Source organism: Chaetodon trifascialis, chromosome 8, assembly GCF_039877785.1.
Source record: "Chaetodon trifascialis isolate fChaTrf1 chromosome 8, fChaTrf1.hap1, whole genome shotgun sequence".
In the NCBI taxonomy this organism is placed as follows: Eukaryota; Metazoa; Chordata; class Actinopteri; order Chaetodontiformes; family Chaetodontidae; genus Chaetodon; species Chaetodon trifascialis.
In genome coordinates this window covers 12,855,870-12,879,256 of record NC_092063.1, presented here as the reverse complement: position 1 = coordinate 12,879,256, position 23,387 = coordinate 12,855,870, and the positions used below count along the sequence as shown (strand labels likewise).

General features: G+C 44.1%; 1 protein-coding gene across 8 annotated transcripts in view; it reads right to left on the bottom strand.

The window, feature by feature from the left end:
- The window catches only part of nav1a (neuron navigator 1a), an 85,013-nt gene that overhangs the window by 7,258 nt on the left and 54,368 nt on the right, over positions 1-23,387 (bottom strand). For 4 of the 8 annotated variants that reach the window (XM_070967737.1, XM_070967736.1, XM_070967743.1 and 1 more), the window contains 13 exons: positions 16,751-16,889; positions 12,982-13,285; positions 8,037-8,865; positions 7,424-7,927; positions 6,694-6,735; positions 6,119-6,270; positions 5,834-6,013; positions 5,695-5,747; positions 5,386-5,409; positions 5,097-5,174; positions 2,964-3,047; positions 1,319-1,657; positions 52-236 (listed from right to left, as the gene is read on the bottom strand). In XM_070967737.1, coding sequence (XP_070823838.1) covers positions 52-236; positions 1,319-1,657; positions 2,964-3,047; positions 5,097-5,174; positions 5,386-5,409; positions 5,695-5,747; positions 5,834-6,013; positions 6,119-6,270; positions 6,694-6,735; positions 7,424-7,927; positions 8,037-8,865; positions 12,982-13,285; positions 16,751-16,889 — 2,913 coding nt within the window. Of the gene's footprint in view, positions 1-51; positions 237-1,318; positions 1,658-2,963; positions 3,048-5,096; positions 5,175-5,385; positions 5,410-5,667; positions 5,748-5,833; positions 6,014-6,118; positions 6,271-6,693; positions 6,736-7,423; positions 7,928-8,036; positions 8,866-12,981; positions 13,286-16,750; positions 16,890-23,387 lie in introns of all 8 variants that reach the window. The other 4 variants (XM_070967738.1, XM_070967740.1, XM_070967739.1 and 1 more) reach the window with 4 other exon arrangements.

The following is a 23,387-nucleotide window of genomic DNA, read 5'->3' as shown; positions in this document are numbered from 1 at the left end:
GGCTTTCTCACTACTGAGCTAAGAGCTGGGGCAAAGTGTTTGTGCACTCACACAGAGGAGGTGGCCGAGGTCGAGGTTTTGAGGGATGAGGGCTGGTTTTCTCCTCCTTCAACCGCCTCATGAAGCATCTTTGGGGAGTTAGGAGCTGAGGAGTCGGGGGTGGCGATTTCCTCAATGTCCGAGTATGTTTTGGAGCCTTTCTTAATGCTGAATGCCTTGTTGAAGGAGCTCCTCAGCTACACAGAGGAAGGAGACAGACAGTTGAACCAGTATTCAGAGGATCATTGCATATATTACAGAGAGAGGTAAAACAGATGGAGGCGTTAGGATTGTTAATTTGACACATGCTAAACATTAAAGGAATGCTTTGACATCTTGGGCAACGCTTATTCGCTTTCCTGCCATGAGAGAGATCTGTCTACTAAATATGAGACTGGAGCAAACAGACAATTAGCTTAGCTTAGCATAACTAAATGACTGGAGAGGGAAACAGCTGGCCTGGATAAAAAAAGCACCTCTGATGCCCACAAACAATTCCTGGAGTCTTTAGAGGTGCTGGCAGGCTAGTGTTGTTACCATGAACAGCCAGGCTAGCTGTTTCCCCGTTTCTTTATACTAAGCTAAGCTACCAGGCAGTTTATGGTAGCTTGACATGTAATAGACAAACATAAGAAAGAAAGCGAATAAGGACATTTCCCAAAGTGAGAAACTATTCCTTTAAGCTTCCAGTCATTGTCTGCAAATAGGTCAAAGTTATCGTGGATGCATGTGTTTGCAGATTTAGTACCCAGCTGCTGGGTCAGTCAGGGTTACTTGGTAGAGCTGTACAAAATTTTACTGAAGGACAAAATACACAATAAAGCATGGCGCAAATGAGAAGAAAAATAATTAAAAACAGCATTTAATAAACTTCGATGATGAAACTTTTTATGGAACATCATGTCTGCTGATTGCCGCTCTAACTGAATTACAGCCATCCATTCGTATTTATTATTCACAGAACAGGCAGCCAATCAGTAGTCTGGGAGGTCAATGAGCAGAGATGGAGGATACTTGAGGACTGTGTGGTAGTTTTAGATGGTCCATCATGCTGTAGAAAAGAAAATTATAGAGGCTTTATAGGGACACAATGACTGCACTCACCTCAAAGACCTAAAACAGAAAAATAACACAACACAGAGGAGGGAGAGACTGGTCACACTTGCTGTTATCTGGTTCATGCTACTATGTCATTATCACTGCGGAGAATGAAATGAGCATCGACAAACACCAGGCTGTGAGAGTAAAGCACTGCCTCACATGCAGGGTGTCTCCTTACCCAGCTCTTCTTCTTCTTCTTCTTGGCATCCTGGTCCTTCAAGCTTCCCATGCTGGACATACTGGTCAGGCTGTTGAGACTGGAGATGCTCTCACATGAGTTCTGACGCCGGATTCGCATGTCTGGTAAACAAGAGAGCTCAACATCAAAAGAGGCAAATATTTGGGGATGCAAGCAGGTGTGCAGAGAGAGAAAGAAGAGCAGGAAGATCAGCTGGTCAGTCTCCAAACCTTTCATGTTGTCTGGGTTGTTTAAAGCTCCGTGAATGACAGCCTGGGCTTCTTCGTTCCTGGCCCTCAGAGCTTCGATGGTCTCCCTCAGATCCATTAGCTCTGAGTCCTACACAAATATTTCATACATATCAGTGAGGGTTGGAATCAATCAGTTTGCCTCCGTATGCAAAAAGCCTTTTAAAAAAGAAACAGACAGGTTTAAACTTTTCATCATCTTCACCGCACCAGAAGTAAGTGTGGTCTTCTCGGACAGGACAGCTCAGAAAAAAGCTTTTGGCGACAGAAAATGACAGGAGAAAATAAAGTAATAAATAGTTCACCACCACTCAAATGTACTGTCCTTCATTGCCTCATTTCATGCTCATCTCAGTTCAGTGCCACCATGTCTATTCATTATTTTATTTTCTACATTTGTCTATGCATAATATTGTCAATATTTTTCTAAATTTCTCAATTTTTGCACATTTTGTAAGTAATTTCTGTTGCACTCAGACCACACTGTACTTGTATAATGATGCATGTGACAAAGATTGAAAATAGAAAATGGTTTGACTAGATGAATCTTGTAATGGTCATTTTAAAAAACACTTTTTCTCAAATTTCTGCATTTTTCTTTTTTTTTATATATATATTTCAAATAAACACTGATATATTCCAGATTTTTGTGGTAGTATTGTCTGATGTTTTAGTCAACATCTCGAACCTACAGAGTGAGCTGGTACACCTGGTGGGCTTGATCCTGCTCATGATGTTAACAGTTCAAAAGGACAAAGAGTCAAGAACAAAAGAGCCTCTCTGTGCTGCTTCTTGTGTGCTAAAGTCGATCCCACTTCACTCTAAAAAGGGCCACCCGGCCCATCTCCTCAAGGTTAAAAAGCCTGTGCTCCAGGCTGAGCTGCACAGGTCAGTGCGCTGGCACAGACAACAAAGAGTTTTTCTGGAGCGGTCTAGACGGGCCTTTCAGTGGGAGCACCAAGGCATGAAGCACCACGAGAGACTCCTCACATTTATATACACACACACACGCACACACACTGAACACTGCCCTGGGCGCTGATCAATTCATTTGCACCAAAACAGATATAAAGGCTGAAGAATGCAGGAATGTGATGTTTGGTGTGAATGCATGTGCAAGCTGTTTGCACTTATCATTCAGCCTAAAGAGAAGGTTTTTTTTTTTCCATTGATCCTCTGTTTTCTTCTCACACTAAGTCACCCTATGGGGCCGAAGCCTGGGCCTCTAACCTACATTGAGCTCCTCACCGCAGGCTGTGATCAAAGTGACCTCGCTCTGTGTTAGCACGACGTTGCCTGCTTTTAGCTGACTGCTCATGAGGCCAGCACAATGGCGGAATGCTGCTGGAATTTGGGTTTGTGTGTGTTTGTGTTTCTAAGTGTGGATGTGATGTTACCTTCTGTTCGTGGCTTGCTGACAGACTCTGAAGCCGAGCTGTCATCAGTGCCAGGCTTTGCTCAAAGGCGGCCACCAGATTTGCCTGTTTGGAAAGATGAAAGACGAAAGCAATTATTAATTTTTCCCCAACATTTTAACTGAAGTAGTTGTCTGAAACGGGAAATCAGCAGGATTTAAATATGCCAATATTTATTCATATTGATGGTCTTCAACAGAGCATCCCTTGGGCACGGACAACGTATTTGGGGACTAATAAAAGTAGACTCTGACGCCGAAGCAGCAGCAGACTGAATACATTTTGTACGGCCCTTTATCCCTCATATACGAGATACTAAAGAGCTGAATAAAACACAAAGGCTGAACAGGATGTCTCCTGTGGAAAATTCACCTCCTCCCTAATCTCTCTCTCACACACACCCACTTTAGCCAAGAGCAGGGAGGGAAAATGACTTTCCCTTCTCCTTTATAGAATGTATTAATACAGTAAAACAATGGATACAGCCCAGTCATTCATTTAGCACATAATCATGTTGTGATCCATGCATCTGTTCTGCCTATTCAGTGAGCTCGCATAAGGTCAAACAGTATGGGAAAAAAAAATCTCAGGGGAAAATGCAGACACACACACGCACATACACTCACACACACGCACACGCATGCATGTACGCACAACTGGCGCACACACGCGCGCACACACACACACACACACACACACACACACACACACACACACACACACACACACACACACACACACACACACACACACACACACACACACACACACATGGAAACATTTGATGGATGAGTGCTGCATGAAGCCATGCATAATGCCTGTGCTGTACTGCTGCACTTGGACCAGTGGAAATGCTGACAGGGTGGACGTACAGAAACAACCTTGTAGAGAAAAGAGAAAGGGCAAAGCACCTGTGTGTGTGTGTGTGTGTGTGTGTGTGTGTGTGTGTGTGTTTGTGTGGCTTGGGGAGAGGTTCAGGAGTAGGTTAACATTATTTAGGCCTGTGCTGAGACTGCACAGAAATGGTCTATGAGTGACTCTCTCTCATCTCTCTGAAGGAGATGGAGGGAAGACACTGGATTGGCTGGCGATACTCTTTTGTTACTGTCAACTAATCCAATCTCAAGACCAACATCAGCAATTCGCATTAGTCTGTCACTCATTATGTTCTGACTTTGCTGTCCTGTGTGTGGCACACAGACCAAAGCTCACTGGTTCCTACTGAAGATGCAACTCTTTAAAAACAGGTCCTGAATACACAGTGTCATTAAAAACACAAGTCAATAACCAGTTTGACTGGGACTATTTTCAGCTGTGGATCAGTAGTGAGTATTTATGGCAGCAAGACTGGCTCAAAACAAGAGAACCCATGTTCATCATAATGAAAGAACATGTCTCTCAGGACAACGGTGTGACTCAATGATGTGTTTTAAACAGTTTTTGAACAACAGTGGAGGAATAAGGTTTATTAGGTTTTGGAAACACAGGCAATACCTGTCAGTAGGATCAATTTATTGTTGTTTTTGGTCTTATAATGGCAATAATGAAACTCCAGCAGCAATAATCTGGTACACTATCATAATGTGAGGGATGTTTAATATACTATGCAATTCTGTCTTACATAAAACAGCAAGAAACCAAGGCAGAACATGGTTGAAGGCATCCTGACATTGCTTTTTCTCTGCCTGCTTTTACTTCCACAACACTGCTGTCTTTATGAGCAGCAGCTAGCGTAGCCTCAGCAGTAGATGTCACTGGAGTGGACAGTTCATCAAAACAAGTGACGAGTATTAGGGTGTAAAACTGGAGGGAGGGGCTGCCCCAAAATTCTGGCAAGAAAATGTCATTCAAATCAACTGCAATCTGGCTGCACAGAGCAAAGTTTTACACCTTGTCATTTCTCATCAAATATTTCTTTTCCTGTCTAAGCACCAATTGATTGATTTGACTGTTTTTCTGGCAGTCTGTGGCCATTTTTGGTTTGTTCTGTTCGTAAATTTAAAAAGTGTGAAGCTGAAATTAGTTGCCAATGACTCGGAGAGTTGAGACTACTGCAAAGGAAAACCAGCTCTTGTAAAGAAACGATTAGAAAGTTGGCAGATAAACAATACGTACGTTTGCTGTCAGCTGTGTCGTCAGGCAGGACACCTTCTCCTGGGAGGACTCCAGCTCCCTCCTCAGTTTACGGATTTGCTGTGAGGACAAACAGGTTTGTTACACTATGATAAAGAAAGGGTTACTAAATCTGACAATGGCAGACATTACACAAGTGATGAGTTGAGTGGATGTTGTTCATGAAATTAATGACAGACTTGTTCTCCCACAGAAAACAGGGATGAGAGTGACGGATGAAAGGACAGAGATGAGACAGAGAAGAAGAGAGAGCAGGAAAGAACACACTTACCTCTCCCTGAATCCTTTCCTCAGCCTTTGGAAGCAGGGGGAATAAAAGTCAAGATGTTAGATGAGACAAAGGGAGAGGAGAGGAGAGGAGAGGAGAGGAGAGGAGAGGAGAGGAGAGGAGAGGAGAGGAGGAGTATTGGGCAGACCAAGGGAGAAAGTCTTGTCTCTAGTGTGTACTGTTTAATGTGTGAAACAACAGAAAGACATCATTGAATGCACAAACATCACACATATTCACGCATAAATACACCCAACACCACACCACATAGAGAGTTGTAGCTACCTGAGACTTCATGTTGCCCACACTCACCGAAGAGTAGCTTGACGAGGCGTTGGATGCCAGGGAGAGAACAGACCCGTGAACTGAAACACAAAATCAAGAGCAAAAATAAACCAATAAGAAGCCAGATTAAAAAGAGATTTCCACAACAACATCGAACTGGGCTTACCTTCATCAGACTCCTTGTCCCTGAAGGATCCGGAGCGAACCATTCCCATGCTGCGGGGGCGTTCAGCCAGCGACAGCGTGCTGCCCAGTGGAGACGCTCCGTACAGCTCCAGAGAGGCATCGTGTGTTGGGATGCTGTTTGATCGTGTCATCCTCGGAGGTCCACCAACAGGGCTGGGTACTAGTGAGAAACCAGAGGGGTCAAAGGAAAGAGAGTTACTGATGTTACACATGGGGAATACTTATATATTTATATATATATTTCTACACACAAACACACACTCACCCATGCTGTTTGTCTTGGAGCTGCGGGGCAGGGAGGTGGGCGAGGACAACAGTGGAAGAGTGAGTGAGTCGGTCATGCTCAGGATAGTATGAGAGTGTCTCCTCTCTCCTTTCTCCTTCCCTTCCTCCTCAACCTGGGAGGCACTGCTGAAACTACACAAACAGAGGAGAAAGTCAGTGATGGTACTGATAAAAGTTATTGTACTAATGGCAAATAAACTGTCAGTCATGACAGAATTCATGTTCAATGTTGTGTAAAAGTCTGTTTAAGTGGACTGAGAACACTCAACAGCAGCCAAAGAAAGAAAGACAAGATAGTTATACAGTAGTTAAGTTGTGTTACAGGGCACCAATATCTTTAAATGAGAGGAAACACAAACATGATGCTGCCGGCAAGATGCAACGAGATACAGTTTTGAAGGGATTAAAGGAGGATTAGCACAATCTGTCATTCACTGATGATCTTATCAATGGGATCTCTGTATGTGTGCAGTTTAAGAACTGTGGCCCATCTGTGCCAGACCATCAGTGAGAGTGTGTATGTATGTGTGTAGCTGTATGTGTGTATCCACTTACCTTAAACCTTTCTTTGGCAGCGTGTTTCTGTCTCTCTGTGAACTGTGGAGATTAAACAATGTCATTATTTAACCACTTGCGCAGGGAGTTATTAAACTCTCAAGAGGAGGCAGCAGGCACAAAGAAGCACAGTAAGACTGGCAGACAGCTAGTGTCAGCCAGTAATTATGACTTCAGTCACTGGGGCTGGTACAGCATTGATAATAGGCCTGTAGTAATAATAGCCTGGAAGCCCGTCAGTCTGTGTGTGTGAGTGTGCATGCATGTGGTTGTCTTTACTTCTTGTTTGAGTTCATAAGGTAAACTGACTTCTCAGCCTTCTTATGAAATTATTTTCTATAATTTGGGCAATATGTAGCATCTCGTACCACATTTAGAACACAAAAACATAATATTTTTCAGTTTTCTGACCACCATGAGAAGGTGATGGAGGTAAAGCATCCTCTTCAGGATTGATGACAGATTTACTTTAATCTCATTCTTCATAAATGCCACCACTGCTGTCCATTTAATGAGGGGAGGATTGTGGCACAGAACAAGTGAATAGGATATCAAAGATATCCCTGACTGCTCCTGCTTTCCCTGGACAATGAATAATGTTTGTGCAGTTGACTCAGCTGACCAGTAGGTGGAGCTACAAAGCAGTACTTTAAAATAAGAATGACAAAGCGTTCCATGCTTTGCATGCACGTGCAGTATTATGTGATCTTTCAGCAGAACTGAATCTCACCTGTCTATAAGAGACATTGAAACTTTACTTCCAGAGCTCCAGCTGGCAGGAGGGCCTCTGTCCTCCTGTCTATCTTTGTCTTGGGACTCAATGGTGGTGTAGCCTCTCATCAACTTCTCCCTCTCCCGGGGCTCTGGGGCCAGACTCATTTGGAGAGGCAGTGACTCCATGCTGCGATGCAGTCCGGACAGACGAGGGCACAGCAGGGGGGAGGTACTCCCTCTGCTCCCTTCAACCCCGAGTGAAGAGACCTGCCTGGGCCCCAACCCGGTCCCCGAGCTCGAGAAGCAGGCCGAAGAGTTCACATTGAGTAATGGGGCAGGGCTGGGGGTCAGGCAGGGGCCAGTAGAGCTGCCTACTGAGCTGGCCAGGTCCTGGAGTTTAGAGTAGGGAGGAATTTTAGGTGGCAGGGAGTCATGAACTCCCTCCTCTAGGCTGTTGGAGTTCAGCTTGTCAAGCTGGGCCATAGATGGAGGTTTTGCCAGGCTGCGCACCCCAGATAACCTTAAGACAAAGAAAGACAGAGTTGAAGCAAACCCATATTCCTAATCTAGTCTGTATGTGTTGAAAAAGCACTGGGAAAATACACCACGTATGTTTTGTGGTAGTATACCTGTGTGTGTTGGGTGAGGGCAGGTCCATGCACTTGCCGCTGCTGGGAGGTCTCAGCCCTTGAAGCTTCACTCCGTTCTCTGAGGGGGTCTGAGCAGGGCTACCCTTCAGAGACCCACCTCCACACTCCGAGTCAGACACTACAGCTTTAGCTTTGGCCCTCTCTTTCTCTTTCTCTCTGTCTGTCTGATTGACAGGACTGGGACTCGGGATCCCACGACCCCCTGCCTTACTCAACCCTGTTCCAGAACCAAGCCCTGAGGCGGGTTCTTTGAGCCTCGAGCCCTGGGGTGCTGTGGTGGAGGGTTTCATCAGCCCCGACCCTGTGTCCATGGTAGTGCTCACTGGCCGAGCTGAGCTAGGCCGGGTTAGAGTCAGGGTGCTTGTCTTTGCTGGGCGCGGTAGAGAGCGGTACTGGAGAGACGTCCTGGCGTTTGGAGACAGAAAACCACTCTGGTCGCTGTTTGAAACATCTAGACTTGTCTTACGTCCTCCACCACCACCAGCGCCTGGTTTGACAGGGATACCTGATGTTTTGGCAATCTTCCCCACAGTTGCAGAGCCGCAGGGTATGGCACTACCACCTGTACTCATAACAGTGGGCATACTGGTATTGCTGGTTCCATTACTGGTAGCTGTGGTGGGCTTCTTGAAGCCAAAGTTTCCACCAGTTGAAGGCCTGACCAGGCCGGATGGAGGTTTACGTTGCTCACCAGCACCAGTACCATTTCTGTGGTCTTTACCAGCATCAGAAGAGGAGCGCTGAAGGCCAGAGGTCTTCACTGCTAACCGAGACTTATCCATGGGTTTCCCATCTGACTTCACTGTACCTACAGAGGTAGAGGAGGAAAAAAAACCATCAGCGGTAAGTAGCCTGCACAGTTTAAAGCCTGAACACTCTATGGTGGTGAGTGAGACTAACCAAGCCATATTAGGACATGATACCTTATCTCAACACCTACATGGTCTGACTGTCTGCTGATAAAAACAAATCCCTGTCTGAGCAGACAGACGGTGTGTAGACCAGACTCTCAGCCAGCCCCACACACATACTTATCGCATACTTACTCCTCTTTTCCATCCTGATGAACTAAAACAGTTTTCCCTGCCTTTCCAGTAAGTACATGTGTGCGTGTCACAGCTGCAGAGTGCTGAGATTAACATGTGCAGTGTGGCTGTGGAAAACCGGTGTTCATATTTACGAAGCGTGTCTGCGGGCACAAAACTGCCTGAAACACCCAGTCTAACTGAATTTCTCCACTCTTGAAGCTCTTTGGGGAAAGAAGGTGGGGTGAGAGATAACTTGGTGGAACAGAGGTTGAAGGAAAAGTGTGTGATTTTGTCCCCATCTGTTTATTTCCCAGTCGGCAAATTAATTGGACTTGTTTGGAAGTTATTATGAGAAAAAACAGACTATTAGGCACATGTGCGCTACATGCACCACCCAGACGAGTGCAAGGCCGCACTGCCCACGCTCTTAATTTGTATCTAATGGGAGTTGTTATGGGAGGTTTATATACAAGGCATTAACAGAGTCAAAGAACTGCTGTTGAATGAGACCCACCGGCGTGCTGCCTTGGGACATCTGGAGTCACTTAAGGGTATTTATAAACCCACAAAAGACACATACACACACATAGGGCCATATATATATATATATATATACCACACACACTCACGGTTCTCAGTGATTGGATCTTATTGGAATGTGACACTGACAACACATTATGCTTGGAGTCCTTCTGTAAATGTGAAAATTGAGTTTACATGTCAAGTCATAAACTCAATCCATCGTATAACCGCAATGCTGTGTGTTCCAAGAAAATTTTAAGCTGCAGAAACACACTGTTGGCAGTGAGAAGCAAACGCTGACAGAATCCAGGCGTACGTATTAATTTTGACCTAAATGAATGATTTATTGACACCGGCTGTGGAGACAGTGGAGCTCACAGCTTGATGCAGCGGCATGTGTAGAAGAGACTGTGAATCATGGCGTGTCTCGACGCAAGAGGTCTGCATGTCTGAAGAGATGGAGATCTGAATGCGCAGGCAGACACAAAAATCCTTTACATACTGTAAAATTTCAAGCACTGCCATCTCTGGATGTTGAAGGAGAATGGCTCATTTATATTCTCCTTCCTTCTTTGTTTTTCTATTAAAGGCCAGAGGGGAGAGCTGTGGAATGAGGACAGTATAGAAACACTCTCATATTCCTGTTGTTTCCCATCAACCATCCATACGTCTATGCTTATATTCATGGTTGTTAAAATACAGTATGAGTGATTATTTGTGTGTACGTGAGAGGACTTTTGTTGCAGACAGTTGGCTGAATGTATCTGCAGGTGTGCGTGTCAATGTGAGTGAGTGCATGTGACACAGAGGACAGAGGGAAAGATGCATGACCAGTCAGCAGCCATTGGCTGACAATGATCAACATCTGCATGGTGTCCCACTTCCAGACTACATCCTAATTCTAGCATGTCTGCAGTGCATTCACGCCAAAAGTGACAAAAATCAGTAAACTAAACCATTATGTTCACTAAATCAGCTTCACTTTTGAATGTACTGTTAATGGGCACTATTTTCCCATAATGCAATGCAAGAGAAATAGAGGCAGTGCTCACAGCTGGAAGAAATTAAAACAAAGTGTGGATGTTGGTTCCAAGGCTCCACCAAGATCTCAGAAAACAAACCAAATAAACATATTAATTCTTTGGAAAAACATTTTATTTTCTCCTTGTTTAGTTTAAATGTCAGTAGTCACGTCTAGTTTATCTTATTTTTATAGCCCCAATATACAAATTTGTCTCAGAGGGCTTTACAATCTGAACCACATACAACATCCTCTAACATCAGACTGGAGAAAAAGAATAATATAACTAATTAATGCTAATAAAATAACTGTGTAAGTGTAACATAAGGTTAGCATATAGTGCAGACTGCAGTATATACTACTGAATAGGTATACAGTGTGGAGGTGTCTGTCTATCCCTGGACAAGCTGTTCCTTCAAAGATTTCACACTCTGTGTTTCCTTCAATGCTGCAAACATGCAGACACATATACATAAAATATGAGACACACACAATCCTGCCAAACCTCAGAGATGAGCTGATTTCAAGCATGAGCAGCAAAGACATCTCTAACCATCTTAGACTGTCTGGTTAAATTCATGAGCTCCTTCACATTGATGAGCAGTGGCGCCCCCCCAACATTTTTCATAGGGGTGGGTAGACGGGGCCACTGAAATCTCTGTTTGGCACCAAAAGCCAAAACTGGTTTTTAGTAATCCTGTTATGCTGTCTAAATATCGTAATGTAAACGATGTCAATATGAGAGCTAAGGAATCATATAACTTGGCTTCTTATGTTACAGTTAATATTTCTAATTAATTAGACTAACACCTGTAAAGTTCACATTTTGACTTCCACAACAATCCTGTTTTAATTTGTTGGGCCGGTTGTCCCTTTCCTTAAAAAGACAAACATACAGCTTTAATTTGAAGGAGTACATTGATTGAAGGAACAAAACATTTCAGGGGAAGAAGCCTACTCAAGTTAAAAAACACCACACAGAGGCCTCCAATTACTGCAGGAGTTAATTATTGCTTCCAATCAGTATGTTTGGTTGAGTTTCACCAATCAGTGGGTCAGTGGGCAGCAGTAACTATCAGGGTCCCTGTGGCCCTCCCTGGCCACCCCTTGGTTGAGCCACTGTTGATGAGCTGCTTTCGCTTGACTTCATCATCTGATGAATTAAGAGTCTGGGTGGCAGATTGAGTAGCCTTGATAGCAGATTCATACGGTTCACATCAATAACAATAACAGCCTGACACACAGATTACAGGCTGGATCAACACACATGTTTGGTGTATCTGTCATTTCAACAGCTGGCAATGCAAACACAGGACAGTCCCACAGAAAGAGGACTGTTTATACAGACACTGCCGAGCTAGACTGGCACATAACACTTCAACTAATATCCTGTTGTTTTGGTTGTCTATGTGTGCGCGTGTGTCTCTGTGCTTACATAAACAGCACACAGATGGTGTGCTTAAAAGGCAGCTGCACAATCCCCACTATTGTGCTCTTTGTGTGCGAGTGAGAGAGAGAGAGTGTGTGTGTGTGTGTGTGTGTGTGTGTGTGAAGTGTGATGGGTGACACTCTGTAAGGCTGGCACAATCTTAGATGTGTCCTTACTCACACACTCATATGCAGACACACACGCACACACATGCTATTACAAACGCACACTGTCATTGGTCCAGTTGTTTTGGGTACAAGGCATTTATTTAAGCACTATAAATTGTCTCTGTCCAGCACAAAAATAAATCTTGGATAGGAAAGGCTGGACCAATAGGAAGTAAGTGTGTGTGTGTGTGTGTGTGTGTGTGTGTGTGTGTGTGGTTGGCTGGCAGGAAGGGAGTGGGTGGTGATGGGCGTTTGATACATGGCACCACTTTCTAAAGGCCTGGAGGGTGGGCTGCAGCTGTGGATGAATGTGTGGGACAAAGACAGAGAGTGTGTCTGTGACTGTGTGTGGGTGTGAGACTGCCAGAAAGAAGGGAATATTAAAAGACAGCCAAAGAAATGTGTCACTCTCTTCAGGTTATGCAACCATTTCAAGTTTAGCTATATATATGACAACTCACTGCGGCTGTGTGTGTGTGTTTCTCATATAGTGCTACTTTCAGGGACAAACTTCCAACTACTGGGGACAGCTTGTCCAACTGGGGACAGTGTTCTTGTCTACAACTGGAAAACAGCAGATTTTTGGGTCAGTGGTTAAGATTGTGGTACTCTTAAGGTTAGGTTAAGGTTAGGGTAAGTGTTAGGGTTAGGCAAGTAGTTGCTATGGTTTGACTAAGTCTCCAGGAAATGAATGTAAGTCTATGTGATGTCCCCAAAAGTGACCAAAGTCAACGTGTGTGTGCATTTCTCCACTCACCTGCCACTTTCAGTCCGCTCTGAGAGGTGTGTGTGATCGGTGAGGTGACTCCTACAGGTGGGTTTCTTCCTTTCTTCAACATATTTCCCTGACCCAGGGTCTGAGGTTTCTTCAATTCGCCTTTCCCTCCTTCCAGTCCCTCCCCCTGTGTCCGCGTCTTTTTCCATTTATTGGCTGATTCAGACTTGAGACTTCCCGTATCGTAGACGCCGCTGCCCTGGCTCTTGCGACTGGGTTTGGTATCATCAGTGTCCCAGGGAAGACCACTCTCCACCAGAGATCTCTTCTCTGCGTCTGTACGCATCTATTAAGAGAAAGAGACACTTGATTAGAGACAACGTGCCAAGAAATTGTTAAAGAAGTGAGTGTGAGAGATGGATCCAATGATTATCTGTATATATCTGATCAGTTGTTTGCTTTATAGGCATTGTTTTCCTGAATCTCAGGGGGCCCACTTACTGGAAGTATGTTTTGACAGGCTAAAAAGAAGAAAAAACTGAACACAAGCATCAAAGTGCTGCAAAAGAATGAGAGAGGAACCAAGCTTTTCTCATCTCACATAAAAACTGCATATGGCTTCAATTGTGACTTGAGTAAAGTGGAAAGCCTTCCACACTGGAATCTTCTTAAACATAAGAAGATTATTAGTCTCATTTTGATAAAAACTTAGGAAGACTACAGGTTTCTATGGATGAGATTTGGTGAAAGGATCTTTATATCCAGCATCTGTCGGTTTTGGTGAGCGTAGAAATGACTGCCTTTGCCGTGTTCTCTGAAGCAGCCACAGGAACACCTCAGAGATAGGTGAGCTACGTTAGCCACAATCTAGATTAGCAGAAGCACAATGGATGAAACCCTAACTGCTATGAGGGTTGTATGTTGACAGATCTCTCTCTGTGAGAACTGAAAGAGCTCCATCACCCGATGAAGACCATGTGATCCAGCTGAAACTTCTGAAAAAAAGCTAGTAAGTCGGCCATGTCTTGGGATTGTTTTTCCAAGCTACATTTGGATATTTTAGCCACTTTTTACTAGATACTAAAGTGATGGCACTTCTTGCAGATTAGATTACAATAAATACAGTTAAATCCAATTTGAGTCCTCAGAACTGTACTCCATTTACTGGACTCGACCCCAATACTACGATGACTTTTCCTTACTTAAAATCTTGTTTCTCTTTGGCTGAGTGTAATACATTTCCTGACATTCCTTAATACAATCCATGTTACAGAGTTAGCTTGGGACACTGGGATGAATGATCCAATGGAACAACTCATTGGATCATTTATGTAAAAATGTTATGCATCCCTTGAAATGAGTACTTCGTGTTCATCATTGGTCACAGTTTGAAAAAAGGCCATTTGATGAGGTGTTTGGACGCGGACAGAACCTCGGACTGAGCAGATGTCTAAACCAGTCAACCCCCCAAGAACACTCTCACTGATGTGTCATCTCCCAGTCTAAATCCTTCCGAATGCTTTGTTTGAACACTTCAAAAGAGACAGCAGGGGAAGAAACTGACCAACACACACACACACACACACACACACACACACACACACACACACACACACACACACACACACACACACACACACACACACACACACACACACACACACACACACAAATATTACATCAGACAAAAGGACTCAGACAGAGAAAATAGACAACACAGCCTTAACATAATCTAATAAAGAAGAATGTCAAATGTTGAACTAAAGGAAATGTGAGGCAAGGTCTTCTGTGTGTGCGTGTGCATGTGTGTGTGTGCATGTGTGCACGTGTGTGTGTGTGTGTGTGTGTGTGTGTGTGTGTGTGTGTGTGTGTGTGTGTGTGTGTGTGTGTGTGTGTGTGTGTGTGTGGTGAATATATGCGGTACACAATCCCTGTGTAAGTATGTGTGTGAGAGTCTGCATGGGGATGGATATGACTAGTTTTCACAGACAGATTATTCTTCCCCCTGTAGGAGACAGAGAGTTACACAATGCGTCAAGAAGGTGTGTGTCCGTGTCTGTGTCTGTGTGTGTGTGCACGCGTGTGTGTGTGTGTATGTGTGTGCCAGTTTAGGACATTGCACCCAGCGGTTCTCATGAGGACTCATGCTGAATTCCTTTTTTATTAAAACCAATAGACCCCATGGGCAGGTTCACATCACATGAGGAGGTGGTATGCGTGAGTGTGTGTGTGTACATATGTGTGTGCGTCCTGTTTGACCAGACCTTGTTGATAAAACATTGTCATTTCCTCACACAAATTCCCTGATTATTGAAACAGGGCGGGTGGGATAAACATCTGGCCAGATAGCTATGGCGAAACATGGATAACAACATAAACACAGAGACAGACGTACAGACAGAAAAAGGTGTATTAATACGGTCCACCGTACTGAAATCTAGGTTTCTGTACCACCTACACACACCACTTTCTCTCGCTCCCTCTCAGCAATGCATTCTTTGTGTCCCCCTTTCTCTATAACGCTTCTCTCCTCCACCCTCATATCCTCGTTGAGTGTATTATATAATATGTGGGAGAGATGAGGAATGGATGTAAAGTAGTAGGAGTTGCCTTTGAGGAAATTAAAATTAGCAGGAGCAAAAAGAGAGAGAGAAGAGGAATAAGAGACAAAGAAACGGCTTCAGGACACAAAGAGAAAACATAAAGAAAAACATCAGCTGAGAACAGGGAGCCATGTGTATTAGACAATGTGGGGTGCATGATGATGTGATGGCTGGTTGCCATGGTAATGATGCCATGGGGGGGTAATGGTTGCTATGACTCCTGCAACTAGGCGTGGAGGGAGGCGCCCCGGTTCTTGCGGCTCACTGGCCCGGATGCAGGACTGCAGATGGCCCTGTGTGTGTGTGTGTGTGTGTGTGTGTGTGTGTGTGTGTGTGTGTGTGTGTGCAGATGGCCATATTCTCGACCTGTCCTTCAGTTTATAGGAGAAGACAAAGACACGCACTCTCAGCATCCCTGCGCTGTGGTTGCTATGGTTACCATGATTCCCTTCTCTCTGACTCCCTCTGTCTCTAAAATCCCACCACATCAGTCACATTAACCACATTGCGGAGGTGTGACCTACATCAGACACACTGGGAACCCACACACACACACACACACACACACACACACACACACACACACACACACACACACACACACACACACACACACACATACACACACTGTCTGGAACCCATACAGCTACAGATGGATCTTAAAGAACCTCAAGCAGAGCTGCAGACAGGATCTTAGAAGCACTGAGGTCATGGGTCCTAAATCCTCCTGTCCCCACACAATTTTTTAACATAATCACTCAGGATTTTTGGAAGAATACAATTTTTCCATTGTAGATCAATGAGCAACAACTAGATATGTGGTTCCACTGGTTGAACGTTTTCACACATTTCTCTCTAAAAGCTCCAAAATAAGCCTGACTAGTTCTTAACACAACCCACATAAGACCAAAAGGCAGCCTTGTGGAACACTGCAGCTTTCCAGCGTGCAGTGTGTGTATTGCGGCAAACATTGATTGCTGCAGATGTGATAAATATTATGGGTGTGTGTAAAGAATACTTAATTAGGCTTTGTTTCTGATGCCAGTGTCCTGCTGCCTGTTGTGTGAATGACACATCATTCAGCACCTCATTAACAGCCCACTGGATTAACACCTTAATCAATACTGTAACCAACACACACTGCAAATCCATCTGTGTCAGACAGCCGAGTGTGTCTGTATGAGAATACTCCTTTATGTGTTACTTACAACAATGGCTGAGTTTCTGCGGGAGCCAATGGGAGTGGTAGGGAGAGAGTTGAGGGTGGGACTCGTGTTGAACTCTTCAGAGCTGAGGTTGTCGGAGCCGTCACTCAAACCACTGCTGATGGAACTGCTCTCATCCCAACTAAAGGAAACAATGACAAACAAGATACGTCAGATATTATTCATACATTCGAGCAGTGACTCCCAACTAGGGTTAGATGTAACCCAGAAGCTCAACTAACAAGAACAAAAATAATAAAAGAAATTAAACTGTGTAAAAACATATTGGGTAGCAATATTGACTTATATACTTCATGGAGTTCAGTAACATTCAGTTTAAATCAATTCAAATAATCACAACTGGAACATGACAGGTGTTTTCAATAAAGGCAGGCAGCTTATCTGTGGTGAAGTTGTGGATTATTGTACTGTGGTAATTAGGTTAAATCCAGACAGATGGTGTAAGTTTGCTACTACTTTCTGTGAACAAATTTGGAAAAGTGATTGAGTAGAGCCTCCTTGGACTGATAAACCGGAGTTTAAGGCCCAATGCAATCAAACATCCACCTTTCTGAAAGCGTCCTTGATCAGCACACTGAGTCCTTTCCAATTTCAAGGGTGTACAGAAGCTAATTCTGTCCCCCTGCAAAGATCGATGGAGTATCACACACCACCGCGTGCTCTCATACCTGAGAACACCTGAAAAAAATAAAGCGATCTGTGACAGTTCACTGGATATCTCCTCAAGGTTATACGCTGAATGAACTAGCAAACCTCCACCAGCTCAGTTACATCAGCGATCGACTTACTTGGCTCCATGTCTTTCAGTTTGTCTTCTGATTAAATATTCATCAACACAGACCTCATTTAACGCCGCCTGCTCTATATACCTAACTTTCACACTGCAAACACTTGGCAAACTGAAATTTAGAGCGCTCTCAACATCACTTCAACCCACACACACAAAAATAGCACTGAAGAACGTATACACCGATGCATGCGCCCACGAGTGTATGCAGGAGAGGAGTCTGTGCCAGGACTGTGAAGTCTGTCCACTCGGCACACATCTGCTTAGCTGTTTTACCTTCTCCCAGAGAGCAACTGTTCTGAAAATCCTGACACAAGCAGGTCGGGGGGGGGGTTCTGGGGGGGGGGGGGGGGGTTCTACAGTGGTTCCCTCTGTACTACAACAACTACAACATCAATAAACATCTGACCGAAGGCAAAATTACACTCAAATCCAAGATGAACCTATCTTGTCCAGTTCTGCCACCCTCATTAATTTCTGATATTTGACAGGAAGAAACTCATACACGCCACTGTGGCAGCTATCTTGGACCATTGTCCACTCTATGTTAGAACCCTATTGGACATTTATGAATACAAAACACTACAGCTAGAGTCTGAACCTGAACAAGAAGAGATCACAATCGTCCAGTTTTTGTACCTGTGCTATTTAGAATTGACTCTTCTTTTAGTGTTTAAATGTATTTACTTGCTATCCCTACAATGTGGTTGAAAAGTGGGGGTCAGCTCACTCAATCTCAACACTATTCATACACTTGAGCTTTCTGAGAGTAATTTTTAAGACATACTTGTGTAATCTGGCTTTTAGTAAAGTTTTTTCCTTCCTTTCACAATGTCGCCTTCACCTGATGTCCCATTGTTAGTATCATTTTCTTATTGCTTTAGTCATACGTTCTCTTATTTAATCCTGCGAAGAACTTCCTTGACTTCAAATACGAATAAAGCAACTATTATTTCCTAGAATGCCTGCCAACAAAGTTTGGAGAAAGCGGCTGAACTTGTCACATATAGCTGGACGAGTTCTCCAGCTGCGAAAAGCTGAATTGTGCTCTTCATGATATAACTAGCAATTTGTGGTTGACATTTGAGCACCTCCTGTCCGATGATAAAAGATACGAATGCTATATCTACAGTAATATGTCCACTCAAGGCGTATAAACCTCAAGAAATAATTGGAACAAATCTGTCATCTGACTCAACTCAATGACTTGGATGAGGAAGGGGGAGAATGGGGGTGTGGGGGGCACATCTGAGAGGTGTGTTTGAGTGTGCCGCTGTACATCCACATGTGCTTATATACAGTAAGTAGGTCAGGTTTAGAGTAGGGGGTTGGGGTTTTTCTCTTATTAGGGTCAATAGGTTAGGACTGATATCATACTATACTGTAAAACAAGTCGAGAGGTGGGGCTTGCATAATGAGGTCATGTATACTGTGTCACAGGGGAGGATGGAGGGAGAGAAAGCGGTGTGGGCCTTCCGGTTGGGTGCCTGTTTGGGTCACGCTGTGCCCTGGGGGAGCTGACGGTGGGGATCAGGGGAAGAGGGGCAAAGGGAAAGCCCACCCTGTCTAGCCTGTGGATACATAGACACAAAAAAGAGCAGACGAGATTTCACGTCTGAAGTGGCTGTCATGCTGCCTTGTCTATATGCCAAAGGAGGATTAAGGGCAAATTGAAGACTTGGCCAGACACATTCAGTGAGTCGACCTACACTTTCAGTCTCGATGTGAAACACTAGAAAAAGTTCAAATTTGATGGTAGGATTTGACACGTCCTGATCCATTTTGTAAATTTATTTCTTGATTGTCTGCCGATCAAGAGGTCGGTGGTTTGACCCCTGGCCTCAGCAGTCCACATGCCGAAGTATCCTTGGCAAGATACTGAACCCCAAAACTGCCCCTGATGCTGCGCCATCGGTGTGTGAATTCATATGTACGTCACTTTGGATAAAAGCGTCTGCAAGTGACTAACTGTAATTGTAACTGAATGTTTACAAGAAAAAAGTGACCTCATAAAGACGTTGCTCTTCCATTAAAGCTGATCCTGGATTCCTGATTTACATCAGATTACTATGTACTCCCTTGTACAGAGGGAACTAATGCACTGTGAACTCATCCAGACTGGATCTATTTGTATACAATACTTACTCATGTGTCATTCATTCCTCATTGAACAAACTCACTGCTGGGAGATAAACTTCCTCTCGGGAGACACAGCTGTGTTTTACCATCAGCGCCTCTCTGAAGCAACACCTTTCTTTTCATATCCTGTTATTCACCTCACAGCTGTCTGCGTGTCCACCAGTACTTTGGTGAATGATAATGCTCCCTCTGATGAATAATTCACATCTGATTCGGAAACCGAACAAGCACAGCCTCTGCTGAATTTGGTGCCACTCAGCAGACTGATGGGAAAACGGGAACCAAGAAGGAGACAGAGGAGGTCAGAGGTCAAACATCACAGGCAGTGCCAGCATCAAACTGCAGAGTAATAGAAAGCAGAGGATTTTATCCAATTTATCAGTGAGATTATCTCGGTAGTGAATGGGGAAAAGAAACTGGAGTATTTTTATCACCAAAAAGAAATTCTGCATTGTTCTACTGTTTCCTCTGAAAAATGAAGTAAGCAACAAAAATTCCAAATCTACCAAGGAGAGACGTTCCATCAAAGGCTGCTTTGATGAGACAAGAGGACGCCTCAGAGACTCAGAACGTAACTGAGATGTTGAGACAATGTGGGCGCCAAGAGGAACATAAGAATCAGAAGTCAATCACAGTCCGTCTATCTGTGCGTGTGCGTGTGTGACTGTACTGGCAATACATTTGACTGCCTTCAGCTCTGATCTGCAGAAATCATGTTCAATCAGACTTCAATGGCGAAAGCCTCTCAGTTCTGTGAGGAGGAAATCTTTCGTTCCAAGAGACCTTAGAAATTATCTGCTGAAGGCTTTAAGCTTTATGCCAGTGCAGTTTCTTTGTAAAACACTGTCCAAGTCAGTCCAAAGGTTTTTGGCTGAAAAAGAAACTTTCTTATATCCAAGCCAAAGCCTGATGTCCTCAATCAGTGTCTGCCAATATATGGCTGCACCAGATCCACCGTCGTGTCATCCAGCTCTTCTTTCCCTCCTATAGTCCTCCATCAACTCCCACTGGGTGAGATAAAAGGAAGTCTGAGCTTGAAAAGAGGGCGATGAAACACGAGGATACTCAAGAGAAGAGGGTGAAGGGGCGCGTTATGTGCGAAGAAAGAGCTGAAATGACAAGCATGAGGAGAAAGAGCACTATTGTGGAGAGAGAAGTGCTGTCGATGGCACTTAGAAAACCTCCTCAACATCTTAGGACATGATGCACTCTCTCAAGAGGACAGTCTCTCAACTCTGCCTCTAAACTTCCACCAACTTACCTCCTCTACCTCACCCCACACCATCCTTCCTTCCTTTAAGGGCAGCTTATAAAATCTCGAGCTATAATCTCTCCGCCTCATCTTTTTCATTCTTTAGCAGCAGCTGCAGAGACTGAGGGATAATATTAGCACCCAATTCATCTACATCACCCTTTTCATGCATTAGCTCGTGTCTCACTGCAAAGCACCATTTCAAGTCAAGCCACTTCTCTGTCACATTTGTATTCAAACAGTATATGTTCCTCATCAAAGCAACATTACACCAGCCTGATCTGAGAATCTAATGGATGCTTATGGATGTTAATTTCATGGGTCTATTATGATTTTAGGCTTGATCTCAGGCTAAAGAACACAGCTGGAGGTTGAAAGGATCAGGACATTGAAAAAATGGTACCCTATGACTGTAATTTCATGAGCAAAATGAATATAAATGTTAATTTGATTTAGGCTGCCATTAATGTCAATTAATCTGACACACGCTTGATTAAACTCATTCTTCACCTGCACCTGACTGACGATTTGTTTTTTCTGCGCACAATGTGCAAAATTCAACATACAGCTGAGCTGAGAATATGCCACATGGACACACTGTATTCTGTCATCCCGAGCCAGCTGCACACAACTGGTTTCCTACTCCGTCTTGACTCATGAGATTATAACTGCTACTCTGTAAAGAAAAGCCACAATGAGTCCAGAGCAAACTCATAATTCGTCATCTCTCAGAAAATGAGTAAGTTTCATGCAGGAATGTGGAATATTTCAGATGGTCTGAATATTTCATTTTAATTTTACAGACTAATAAAGGTCACGGTGCTCTATATAAACAACATCCTCCTTTCACAGAGACATGATGTCTTTGTTCCTCATAGTCTGCAGAGGGGACCGGCACACCCACACAAACACTGAGCCTCTCAAACTATCAAGAGAATGGTTAAATAGCTGCGGCTGAGCTTAACAGTCTGCTTTTATTAACAGGCTTCTGTGTTCTTCCACCACTCAGACTATGGAGCTAATTGCTCTGATCTCAATGTGAATGGTCTTTTTTGCTGCTCATTATGAGAGCACTCCTCTCCTCTCCTCTCCTCTCCTCTCCTCTCCTCTCCTCTCCTCTCCTCTCCTCTCCCTGACCTTTCTGAGGTTGAGGGATGAGAGACAGAAAATGAAAGAAATACACTAGATGCACGAGGAAGAAGAAGCCACTGCAGATACAAAGCAGCTTTGCCTATGGTTTGTGGGAGCAGTGCTTGCTGGGAGTTGGAGTCTTGCCAGCCTCAGGGAGCAGACTTAACAGCATTGGTTGATTAGCTGTTCCATCTAAACAAACATTTGTTAAAACTGCACAGAGGCCATTTGAAGGAATGTGATGCTGGCACTCTCCTGCGATGAGGCGAGTGAAATTAAACTTTTAGAACCATCCATCCATCCATTATCTATACCGCCTATCCCTTTCGGGGTTGCGGGGGGCTGGAGCCTATCCCAGCTTCAATGGGCGAGAGGCGGGGTACACCCTGAACCGGTCGCCAGCCGATTGCAGGGCCACATGTAAGGACAAACAAACATTCACTCTCACACTCACACCTACGGACAATTTAGAGTCATCAATTAACCTAATGAGCATGTTTTTGGTCTGTGGGAGGAAGCCGGAGTACCCGGAGAGAACCCACGCATGCACGGTTCCATCTAAACAAACGCATGCAAACCCGTGCATGCGTGAGAGAACCCACGCATGCACGGGAAGAACATGCAAACTTCACACAGAAAGGCCCCGCCTGACCCGGGGATCGAACCGGCAACCTTCTTGCTGTGAGGCACCCGCACTACCTGCTGCGCCACCGTGCAGCCCTTTTAGAACCAATGAAGTCATTTTTGACTTTGCTGCAGGGTCAGAGGATGGGTAGTGATTGTGGAAGGAGACAGACTTACTGTCCACAGAAAGGATTATAAGAAAGTTTTAAAAAGTAATTACCAGATCAATAGTCAATGCACATTACAGAGAATGTTAGTGCACTTATGCAAAGTCTGCCATTAAACAACAGATCAATGGGCAGGAGGAGCAAAATGTCTTATTATACTACTATACAAAAACAATGATTAAGAATGTTTATTTATGCCATCTTAAAGATTCTTTGTGGAGTTTTAGATTTAGTTTTGTTTATCTTGTGCACAAGGACACATGGGCCTCCTACCACACTATTCCACTGATCAACAGGTGGCAGTAATGGGTAAAGAAATACTGCAACATGGCAGCAATGGCAGTGAATAAGAATACAGTAAACATGAATGTAAACGCTAGATGCTAGATTTAAAATACTTAAAGAATCGGGTCTGCAAATGTTTTATGAGGAAAGAAAAGTACTTGACATGTTTGTTAGACCTCAAGGACACACACAATGTGCTTCAGTGAGTAATCCAGAATGTAAGCACAACTTTTC